This window comes from Triticum aestivum, chromosome 3B (genome assembly GCF_018294505.1).
Source record: "Triticum aestivum cultivar Chinese Spring chromosome 3B, IWGSC CS RefSeq v2.1, whole genome shotgun sequence".
NCBI lineage: Eukaryota > Viridiplantae > Streptophyta > Magnoliopsida > Poales > Poaceae > Triticum > Triticum aestivum.
In genome coordinates this window covers 769,983,199-769,994,365 of record NC_057801.1, presented here as the reverse complement: position 1 = coordinate 769,994,365, position 11,167 = coordinate 769,983,199, and the positions used below count along the sequence as shown (strand labels likewise).

Sequence of the window (11,167 nt, the reverse complement as noted above, 5' to 3'; positions counted from 1 at the left end):
TTCTTCTTCTTCCTCTTCTTCCTCTTCCTCTTCTTCTTGTTCCTCCTCTTCTTCTTCCTCTTCTTCCTCTTCTTTTTCTTCTTCTCCTTCTTCTTCCTCTTCTTATTCTTCTTCTCCTTCTTCTTCCTCTTCTTCTTCTTCCTCCTTCCTCCTCCTCCTCCTCTTCTTCTTCTTCTTCTTCTTCTTCTTCTTCTTCTTCCTCTGAACGCAGAAAAAATACATTGATCAGTACCACCTTAATTTCAGCCAAAACGCGCTACTGCTACACAAAAGTATATATAAAAAAGACATTGATCATCAACGATCTTTTTGTATAGAATCTAAATCGTCAATAGGAATCTACCACCGATTCAAGAACCGGCGAAGACTCCTATTGCAGCCACAGATCCTACACATAGAGTTCAATGAAGACCAAATGTTCGGTATAGTTTGAGAAGTAACATACTTAAGGTGGTCAAATTCTTGTTAGGGGAGCGAGGTTGGACTAAAAATAGCTCCTGCCACAACCTCTTTAGTCCCGGTTCGTGACACGAACCGGTACTAAAGGTGCTGGCCGGGCACCAGCATCTTTACTACCGGTTCGTGGCACGAACCGGTACTAAATGTCACCTCCCGCCAAGTCATTTGAACCGGCACTAATGGGCGCATTAGTGCCGGCTTATATGCGGACCGGTACTAATGTTTCTCATATTAGGTCCGTTTTCTACTAGTGAGTACCTGTACAGTGATTACTTGACTGCAGAGGAGCCGAACTCAGAAGGAAAGAGGGGTTTGCTTGCCAACCACAGGGAGAGGCGGAGTTGTACATTTTCCCCAATAAGTACAACTGGGTAATAATAAATGTAAATTATCCTTTGCATCGCACTATAAAAGTCGTATTTTTTGAAATCGGCCGAAACTCAAAGGAGAGAAAAAAAAAACAAGCGCCTGAGATTTAGATGGACTACAGCTTTTACATGCCCACACCATGTCCGGCTACGTAGTTTCTTGGCAGGTACGAAGGAGAAAATAAAACCTTGGGTAGATAGATTTTTACGGAATTTTAGAAAGAGAGAGGTCTAACGTGCAAAAAATCTAATCAACGCGCTAGGGCGTCATAAACAAACGAGATGGGCAGTACGGTAAATAGCCTTGAATTTGTAAAGCGTCCTGTTTGCGGAGTCTAGTCAACGGAGGTGTCCACCGTCTTCCTTGTGTTCCCCTAATCCCCTTTGCCCTTTCCCCTCGCACATGTCACAAGAAACCATGGAAGGGGAAGTAGCTGTTGCTGTAATGGAAGAAAATCAAATGGCGGACCTGGTTTGGCCATACTTGAGGTTGGTTTATCAGCCGCCCGAGGAATCTGCGCGGTATGGTGTCCTCGATCCCTTGGTCTCTTATATTATACAACACAAATTTCTTTCCAATCTCATCGTTATTCGCTTGTATATGGGATGTGTGTTCGTGTTCTTATTGCTGTGTGAAAATAGAGCGTTAGTTCGTATTCCTATTCCATCTCTAGCACGTACTAGAAAGCAAGAACTAAACGAAAGATGAAGGAGAGAGGGCAAGAAAGAAGAAGGTGTGATATTCTCTCGACGTTCGTCGCCAGATAATTATTACGGCTTCCCGCTCCCCCTTGCAGCGGCCCGACCTTGCTGCCGGTGTCCTTGCACGGAGGCCACCAAGTCACCGAGGCTGGATCTCGACCACGCATGGCCTGGTCAACAAGCCCGGCCTAAATCCCCCTAAGAGCCACGCAACGAGCCACTGGCGGGACAAGATAGGAGAAGCCGGTTGCGGCCGCGGCAGCTCGCCTCATGGGGAAATTTTCTTCCATGGTGCTCTCGTTGGGAAATAATTGAGGATGGAGTGAAAACGTGGGGCCCAGCAGTGGAGGCTTTGGCTGGATGGTGTGCAGCTTCATACGGCGGCTTGACCTCCTAGTGCATCTGTGGGCAAAAGGATACCACAGTTTGGTTGTGCTCTGATTGTTGACGCCCTTGCAGCACAATTAACCATCATCCTGTTCCTTCCTTGCACCAGACAATGTAATAAACGTTTCTTCCGTACGTGCAGGCGTCGTCGCCGCGAACAGTACTCGATATTCACCATCATGGAGGCTCTGAGGCAAATGATTCTTGAACCAATCGTTTACGACACTGCTGAACAGGATTCTGGCGAAGTTAAATTCTCCATGATAGCCGCATCAAAGGGAGGCTTTGACATCAAGATCGGCTCTCATACGATGCATGCGCCCAAGTATGCCAGGTATTAAATTCCTCGTATGGCTTCTCTTAAACTTGTCTATTCGCTGCTAGCTACAAGAACTAGCTTAAATTGGCTTTACTGCCCATTTTTACCAAGTACTGATTGCATTATCTGAAATGTTATTTGCTACCAGTGCACGTCACCCGCTCGTCTACATGATGCTTTTTGCTTGCAATCTGCTCGACGGTAAATTCTCCTGCCCGAAAGCTATGGTGCCGAGAAGCATCCTCAACATGATTCGGAAATCGCGCTCGGTATCACGCAGCACTGGAATTGCTGGAGAATCTATAGTGGAAAGTATCGGCGTGTATGCTGAGAGTGAACTAGGTTGCGCTGCTATACCTTCAACAATATCCCCTGCAATCGCTGCTAAAGAAGACGAAGACGCAGCTTATCACGACAATGCAATGGGTGGCGCTGACACCCATACTGATATGGAGAGTATAGCAACATGGATGGCTCAAGCGGCATCTCTGCATGAGCAAAACAAGATTATGAATTGTTGGGACAAGGATGGTGTACGTGAGGTAACTCATACTGAACCCGAACATCAGAGGTACGCGCAGTCCCTGTCCCTTTTACTAGCTCCGATTTTACAACATTCACGAAATCAGTTAGAGGTCGGTATTTTGGTAGGCACCTGGTAGAAAAATAGCCAGGGCCGGAGTACCGAACAACCGACTGCTATCTTGTTTTCTTTCGTTGTGTAACTGATCGTATACCTGTCGTTGCCGCGTCTACTCGTGTCACGGATCACAGCATCATGGAGGCAGCGGAGAAGAAAACTGCAGCTACCTGGGTTGTCGCCACCGCCGCTACACACCACGCGACGGGGAACCGCGACCTCCTATCCGGTTTCACGCCCGATCAACCGGGCCGCTTTGTTGAGTCAGCCGACGGGGCGTTGCCCATGCAGGTCATCGGGCACGGCTCCGTGATCACTGACACGGTGGTTCTCCCCAACGTGCTCTACGTCCCAGGGCTCAGGTCTAACCTCGTCTCCGCCAGCCAGCTCGCCGAGCTAGACTACACCGTGGGGTTCAGCCGCGGCACGTGCCACATCAGGAGTGCCGCTGATGGCACCATCGCCGGCAAAGCCAGTGTTGGAGGAGATGGATTGTTCCGGCTGGACTTCCTGAAAGTCATGGCCTCCATTACAGGCGCGTTATTTGAATAATAGAAGTTCCTCTTACCAGAATATGCATGTTTGAGTATAGAAACTCATGGTTCTATGTAATTTGAATAAGTACATGGAACTGCAGCTTTGCATGGCCGAATGCAGCTTCGTACTGGGCGTGTATGCCTTGAAGAACTATGAAACCATGTTTGATCAATTTGATATACATGTATGTAATGTATCGTACTACAAGTATGTGTGTAAGTGCAATTACAATATATTCATATAGTTGTATGGGAAATGATTTTCTTTGACCGGCTGATCCAGATAATCGTTCAGCCGCGCGCTGTGTCGTCGGGTTTGTGCACTACCAAGTCACCGTGTCAGAATCATCCAACTTGTCTACGCAATCAGTTCATTCCCACCTTTAGTTTAAAGAATATCACGAGACAAATGAATATCCATATATGTTACATTGTGAAGGTTTATCCGTTACGATGATTTTTATACCGGTGGCATGTTTTGCAAGGACAACTCGCCTACTCCCAACAGACCGAGTAGGAAGCACTTGGATCATGGCTAACTGCGCATGAACCTAGCTATAGGACCGCATTCGGAATTGGATCCAAATTATATGTGGCGCTGGCTTATAATTGGCCTGGTGATGGAGGAGGCCTCCGGCGGCAAGCCGATGCCTCTGCCCACGCCTATCCATGCCAGCTTCACCATGGAGCAGACGCAGGCGCACTTCGACACCATTATGGCGAAGGAGCACCGACGCGCCATGTTCCGGCTGGCGCGGGAGGAGCAGCGCTACAATTTCACCCTCCTCGCATATCACTAGTTGGCAGAAGGCCAAATCTAGGCGACTTCATCGAGCAAGGAGGCCGCGATGACCATGGCCGCGGAGGACCCGGACTTCATCGAGGAGCAGCGGGCGCTCTACGAGGCCATGTGCAGCGCTCACGCGGCAGAGTCGGACACACATGCGGCATAGGCGATCGTGGACGGGAACGACGGCAGCTACGTGTTGATCACGCCAGGCGCTCCGCCTCATTCGTGCCGCTACGACCATGAGGTCAGCCCGTCCACGCCCATCTTGGACCACCTCCACCGGCGACATCCAGGCCGGGGACTTCGACGAGGAAGAGTAGGACACTGAAGATGGCGGCGCGTCGTGTCCCATGTCGGCCATGTCTGTGTCCCATGTCATACTCGTCCTCGCCGGCGACCCGCAACTTCACTTCCCGGGGCTCACGACCGGAAGATGCCAGACATGGGGAACAACAAGGACTTGGAGGACGACCACGGGCGAAGATTTAGACTAGGTTAACTTCCGGAAGCTTTTGTTTAGTTGAAATATGTCAAAAAATATAATGAATTTGGTTTGTTTAAATAAAAATCATCCGGTTTGCATGAAAGTCGTCCTGTTTGTTTCAATTTTCAATTTGAAATGTGTGCGGACGCATGATTGGATGGCATGCTCCCGTATCACCATCTACGAACACGTCCGCGGACAAATACCCTGTCTGTTTCAGGGGTCCGCGTTGAAGATGCCCTTAGCATAGCCTATCCGTTTAATTGTGCCTAGTGTTGCAACGTTTTCATTGAAGGAAAACATTGGTGGACCTTTGTAGGCTTTATACTCGTATATGTAAGCCAGTCGTGATCTTTACTCCCTAAAGTACGAGGAGCACATGGCGGCGTGCAGCAGGTGCCATGGGCTTTGCTGGGTCGAGGAGCATCTTTTTTTAGAAAAGGAGGACGACCCCCAGCCTCTACATCTAGACGATGCATACGGCCATTTTATTAATTATTAACACAAGATCTTACAGATTCATACAACAGTAAGACTAAAGCCACCAACTAAGCAACATCTGTCGCTATCCCTATTCAGTTGATGTAGGGGAGCGGAAAGTCTGGGCCTAATACCAAACAGACCTCGCAACCAAACATAACATCTAAGACTTGAGGTCCCAACCAGGACACCTGCCGGGTATGGGTACCACCAGTGCGGCGTGCTCCTCAACCAGGACGCCTATCGGGTATGAGGCCGCCGCAGCCACGTGCCACCAATCCATCTTCAGAGTTGTACTACTGCATCAACCTTGCCCGGTCTAGCTGCCGCCGACGCCACCACGACGTTAGGCAGCGTCACCCTCTTGCGCGAGTCCATCTCCGTCCATCACCCTCCTGCGCGAGTCCATCTCCGCCGTCATGAATGGACCAGATGAATCACCGCTCCTCCTCTTGTCCCCTCCAACCAGCACTTGCTCCAAAACGATACCCCCATGAGGGAGAACGATACCGAAGGCACCGTCATCGTCCGATCCGGTAGACCCAGATCTAGGGTTTTTCCCGGAACTTCCCGATCAGGTTGATGTGACTTGCAACGACGATGCCTCCAGAAGGGAACGACGTCTGAGACGCCACCATCGTCCGCCAAGACCGCAGTCAGGCGCGATTTTCACCGGAAGCCACGTCTTCTCGACCTCGCAGTCAGGGTCGAGGAGCATCTAATGTGATTTTTTCTAGTCCCAAATTGGATGGTCGTTTAACATAGATCGTGTAATAAGTAATAACTGAGCAGCCAGGTTTTGTAGCTTGTTGCTTGCATTTTAGAACTTGTGTCACGATGTAATAGTTGGGTTGCATGCAAATAGAAACCATGTGAGCTGTTCTCTTCTGTCGTCTAGGAAAAACATGATTTTATCATTTCTTGGAGTCTAAAACAGAGGTTATCTAGTGGGGGTGGTTCGGGATTATTTTTGGGAACTTTGAAAATATAGAAATCATCAGGGTTATTCCGGTAAAAATTGTTCGAAGTATTCTCTACCTACTGTATTGACAATTTGGGGGAGGATTGCGCCTCCCCACCAGAGTCGTCTATATCATGACACTCCATGAACCACCTAAACACGGCTTGACATATTAAATTTATGGAGTTTAGCGTATCTGAATAAACAAGACTATGGAGCATGAGTACAAATGCTAACTTCTAACCAGCCACACCATAGTGGTTAGCTGTACACTTGACCCAGCCTGTCCTTCTCGTTCCCCTCCATTATTGTGCCGCTCATTTGTTTACAAAGTGCATGCAGAGAAAGTGACAAACTCTCTTGTTTTGTTTGTTGTTTGATCAAGAGTGAATTACATTATTAACCTTAATTTGACTTTTGTGATAACAACTAGCCATTGTTGCTGCAATATATCGTGTTTGCCCATTAGTGAAATTTGTGATTTTTTTTTACCCCTTCATGGGCTATTTGGTTGATACCCCCACAGCATGGCTAACAAATTCGAGTGCCTGCCTTCGACCTGGTATATTGCTGCTTTGTGCCTAGCCAGACAAGCTTTTGTGCCTAATGTTTGGTTCCACCTTTAAATCGTTAAGCCTATAATTAGCCAAACAATCTATGAATCACTCGATTGTAACCCTATGATTCATGAATAAAACTCCCATCTAATGCGCACGAAAAAAAAACTGTTCAGCCTATGTAGCTAGCTTGTCAAAGGATGATTGGCTATTTAGCAAAAAAGAAAAAAAAAAGATCAACTAGCCAACTTTGCACAGACCTTGAGGTCGATCGGCCTCAAGGCAACAGTGAGGTCGGCAGCCGGCAGCACGTTACTGTTTTTTTTTTTTTGAGGGTAGCACGTTACTGTTTCTGGCCCTTCTGATTACCTTGTCTAATTTATTTTTTGATTTTTTTGAGAGAAATGTGCTTCTTTTTTTTTAACTTGTGGAGTAGACCTGCGCTGTGTCCCGCTCAAAGTCTTCGATTCTTCACTCCACCGTGTACACACATGAGTCATTGCTCCATCTTATCTTACGCAAACAAAAGGCAGCGCCCCGGGTTTGTCCCAGTCAATTGTCGAATTCTTATGTAGACAATGCTTCTTCTGTTTGGGTCATCATCGGCATGACCGGTTCTTTCCGGCGGCCAGGAACCTGCAAGGATGGCGGACGTGGTTGGCATCCCCACGGAGATCCTCCGCCTCGCGCTGGCGATCAGGCAGGCGGCTGACACGGTGAGGCAGAACAGGGAGGACTGCCTCGAGATCCAGCGGTGCGTGAACAGGCTCCACGGCATCATGTCCTCGGCTATTCGCGGCACAGGCACGGACATGATAGCGAACTTGGCAGTGAGCGCCGCGCTGGGGGACCTGGAACGGATCCTCCGCCGCGCCCTCGACCTCGTCACCACCTGCCAACGGAGGAGCACCATTTGCCATTGCTTCACGGCCGGGAGGATGTCTGGGCAGCTGCTTCGGGTCCAGCGGGACATCGCGAACCAGCTGTTGATGGTAAACTTCGCCCAGGTTACCACCCTTCTGATCACTACTAGGCCTGTTCCACGAGAGGATCCCGTTTACGGACCCGTTGAGCCCTGGGACTACTGGATGGTAACGCTATTTACTTTGCTTTACCATAAAGATTCTTCAATCGAACATTGCAGGGATGTATACGCCATTGCATATGTAGAAATATTGGTAGCAGGTTGTTAAACTATCGCAGGGAATTAATTCCTCGTTAGGACCGGGATTATTTTGTTCATTATCAATTGGATAAAGTCCGCCTTTCATTGCCTCATATTGTAGAACCAGGAGAGTGATTTCGTTCATATACTTCAGGCACCAAGGAGTGAAGATGCCGTCTATGATTCGATACACTTTTGCATGGAAGTGACAGCTGCCGTGTCATCATCACGTTCACGTAAGATGCTCCTACTGTTGGGCATTTGCACATATAGACTCTTTTATGAATTTACTTATTGTTGTTTATACGTGCTGTCTAGGCTTGAGGGTGTTCAGCATGTCTGAGTTGGAGGCCGCTACAAATAGCTTTTCATGTGAACAAGTGATCCATGATGGCGACTCTGTTACCGTCTACAAGGTACGCTCCATATGTGTGGTTTGCTGATTCACTGATTCTATTTAGATAATTATAAGCCAGTTTCATAGGTCACTCCCTCCTGTATTTGCTCTCTAAAATTTATTTTTCTCCATGTACACTGAGCTGCATTCTTTTGCAATCACTGATAAAGCTCCAGTTATGAAAATGGTCAATGCTGAGGACTGAGCTGAACACTTTCACATACCTCTATCCATACAAGCATTTCATCAGTTTACTGAGCTTCAAAGCCTAATGACATTAGACGATAGAGATCAGGGAAAGGACATTTGGTTATATCCCTAGAAGAGCCCAGGATACTCTTCCATGAAGATGTATCACTCGATCAAACTAAAGGACACCAAGAAGCTCATATTCTCTATTAATGGTTGTGGAAGAGGACTAGCAGACTTAAACACGAAATATTTTTCTGGTGTCCTTTGATCCAGGGTTAATACCAGGAACTTACTTAGAACAAAAAAAATATGCACCTTGAATGTTATGAGTGTGCCTTTTGCAACGAAAAGACATAGGAGGTTTCCTTGCACCTGTTTTGGGACTGCACCTTTGCTCAAGACTATTGGCACACTATTATTATTATACCCACTATAAACAGAATAATTTATTTTTATTCTGGGGTCCTGAATATTTGGATTCAAAGAAATGAAAAGATGGGGCAGGGGGGAAACCCCTTTCTTTTCAAAAAGAAATGAAAAGATTTTAGGTGCCAGCAACTATATCTTGGTAATTTTGGCTCAATCAAGATCTTCTGAATTTCCATCCGAAAATCAATGATAAATTCCTGGACCATTAAAGTACTAGATTGACACTCATCTGTGATAATTGTTTGACTTCAAAAAGACAGCAACATATGATTATATTAGAAAATACTAGCACTGGATAGATACTAGGATTTGCCCCTTCTTCCTTTTTTACTTTCTCACTTGTAAAGATTTACATCTGCTATTAATATGAAAATACCGTACAACAATTGGTCTACAGTCTTGGGCTTAAAAAAACGCGCAAATTGGGTGAAGTGCCTATGTGCTTCAAGATTCTGAGTGCTGAAAACTCCAATTTGAACGCCCTTTTTTTTCCTAAGAAAGTACTCTTTTCAGGGTGTATTACCTGATGGGAGCGTGGTTGCCATCAAGCGATCTCATGATGAAAAGGATCTTCTATTTCCAGTGCACCTCCAGCACAAAAACGTAGTTACATCTCTAGGATACTGCCCTCATGAACAAGGGAAGCTGGTGGTCGAAGAGTATATGCCAAACGGAATGTTGTCTGAGATGATCAATGGTATGTTCTCTCATTATATTATTTGTCTTGCCGAATGCTACTGTACTAGCTAGCCAGGTTCGAGAACAAACACGCTCTTACAAAAGCTTTGTTTGATTTGCTGTTTGCAGAGATGTCGGAACAGCTAGATTGGCCCTCCACGTTGCAGACAGTTCAAGGGATCGCAGAGGGCGTAGCTTATCTCCAAACCATGCGTGTCGTGCATCCGGATTTGAAGCCTTCCAACATCTTCTTTGATTCTGATATGAATCCTAAGATAGGTGGGCTTGGAAAGTCTAAACTTGTGCTGGAACAAGGTGTCGCTCAAATAAAGACAGAAGAGCTACTTGGCACAGTGTAAGATCAACGCCATTCTGTACACCTATATCCCCCTTCCATTACATAGAACGAAAATTTTTTGGAGTAAATCATACATAAGCATTACCATATAAAGTATCTATCTCCTCATCGTGCGAAATATACGCTGTCTTATCACTATATCTTTTTCTCTGAAGTATTCTGTTTTCTGCTTCAAACATTCAGGGGCAATATACCTCCTGAGTATATCAGTGACGGCATTATCTCCATGAAGAGCAACGTTTTCAGCTTCGGCGTCCTCTTCCTCCGTATCATTAGTGGGATGAGAGGCCCTGTACTAAACCAACATCCAATTGCATGGGTAAGTTGAGCTTTACACGCACTCATGCGTATCAGCAAGGCCTCAGTTATGGCAGACACGTTAATTACTTTCTTCTCAGGCTTTGGGGGTTTGGGAAGCTCGACAGACGGAGTCATTTGGTCCGTCACCGCAGGATCAGTCCGAGAGAAAGGAGAGAGAAAGGTGCATCTGTATCGGACTGTTGTGCACCCAAATGGATCCTCGTGGCCGGCCAACCATGCCAGATGTTCTGGCGATGCTAAACGGCCAGGAAGAATTGCCATCCCCAGAGTTATCTTGCTTCACTGGAATAGGAAGTGCAGAGCAGGAGCAGCCGTGGTGGAGGAGCAGCTGGTGGAAGAGGAGGTCTGACGGTAGGAACTGGTCGTTGTTGGAGAAGACACGTTGAGAGTCCTCGGTACACAGACTGTGTGCTTATGTATCACTGCTAGTGTAAAGCCGATGACAATCGTATCAGGTATATATCGCACTGAGATAATACCCAACGCGTTGCTGGGGAACTTATGGCAATAAATTTATAAAGAATAAAATTAGATTATCAGTACTTCTACACATTCTGGCCATATATCTATATCTATATCTATATCTATATCTATATCTATACCTCTATATCTATATCTATATCTATCTATACCTACTATTAAAGGGAGGTAATATTCTTGGTTTGGTTCAGTCTGCCGCTTTGATTTTCGTCCGTCGTTACGTCAAATTCCGTCTCCTTCGTTGCCCAGTTTAAACCGATTGGAAACTGACTCAAGCCAACGAGAGGCAAGCAACGAGGCAGCGATCGGGCAGCCCATCTAGCGGCGGCAGCCCACTTTTTTTTTTTCCTGAGCTAACGATAGCAGCCCAGCCGATTGTGATTGGAGACAACCAGGACCTTTTTTTTTTAGCGGTAGCAGCCCTGCTGATGGATTGAAGGCAGCTCGATTTTAGCTAAATTTGC

General features: G+C 46.6%; 2 protein-coding genes across 3 annotated transcripts; both read left to right on the top strand.

Moving 5' to 3' along the window:
* The first annotated feature begins 1,121 nt into the window (after positions 1-1,121).
* LOC123066465 (uncharacterized) lies at positions 1,122-3,681 on the top strand. Its single transcript, XM_044489542.1, has 4 exons — positions 1,122-1,349; positions 2,059-2,250; positions 2,384-2,806; positions 3,010-3,681. The coding sequence occupies exons 1-4, from the start codon at positions 1,231-1,233 to the stop codon at positions 3,425-3,427; spliced, it is 1,152 nt and encodes a 383-aa protein (XP_044345477.1). The 5' UTR covers positions 1,122-1,230; the 3' UTR covers positions 3,428-3,681.
* A 3,479-nt stretch (positions 3,682-7,160) lies between these two features.
* On the top strand, positions 7,161-10,749 carry LOC123066464 (G-type lectin S-receptor-like serine/threonine-protein kinase At4g11900). 2 transcript variants are annotated; one of them, XM_044489541.1, is made up of 7 exons: positions 7,161-7,675; positions 8,003-8,084; positions 8,167-8,264; positions 9,380-9,563; positions 9,674-9,899; positions 10,086-10,221; positions 10,301-10,749. In XM_044489541.1, the coding sequence occupies exons 1-7, from the start codon at positions 7,328-7,330 to the stop codon at positions 10,607-10,609; spliced, it is 1,383 nt and encodes a 460-aa protein (XP_044345476.1). In that variant the 5' UTR covers positions 7,161-7,327; the 3' UTR covers positions 10,610-10,749. The 2 variants fall into 2 exon arrangements, with proteins under 2 accessions (XP_044345476.1, XP_044345475.1); XM_044489540.1 differs by having other exon boundaries at positions 7,162-7,774.
* Positions 10,750-11,167: the final 418 nt, after the last annotated feature.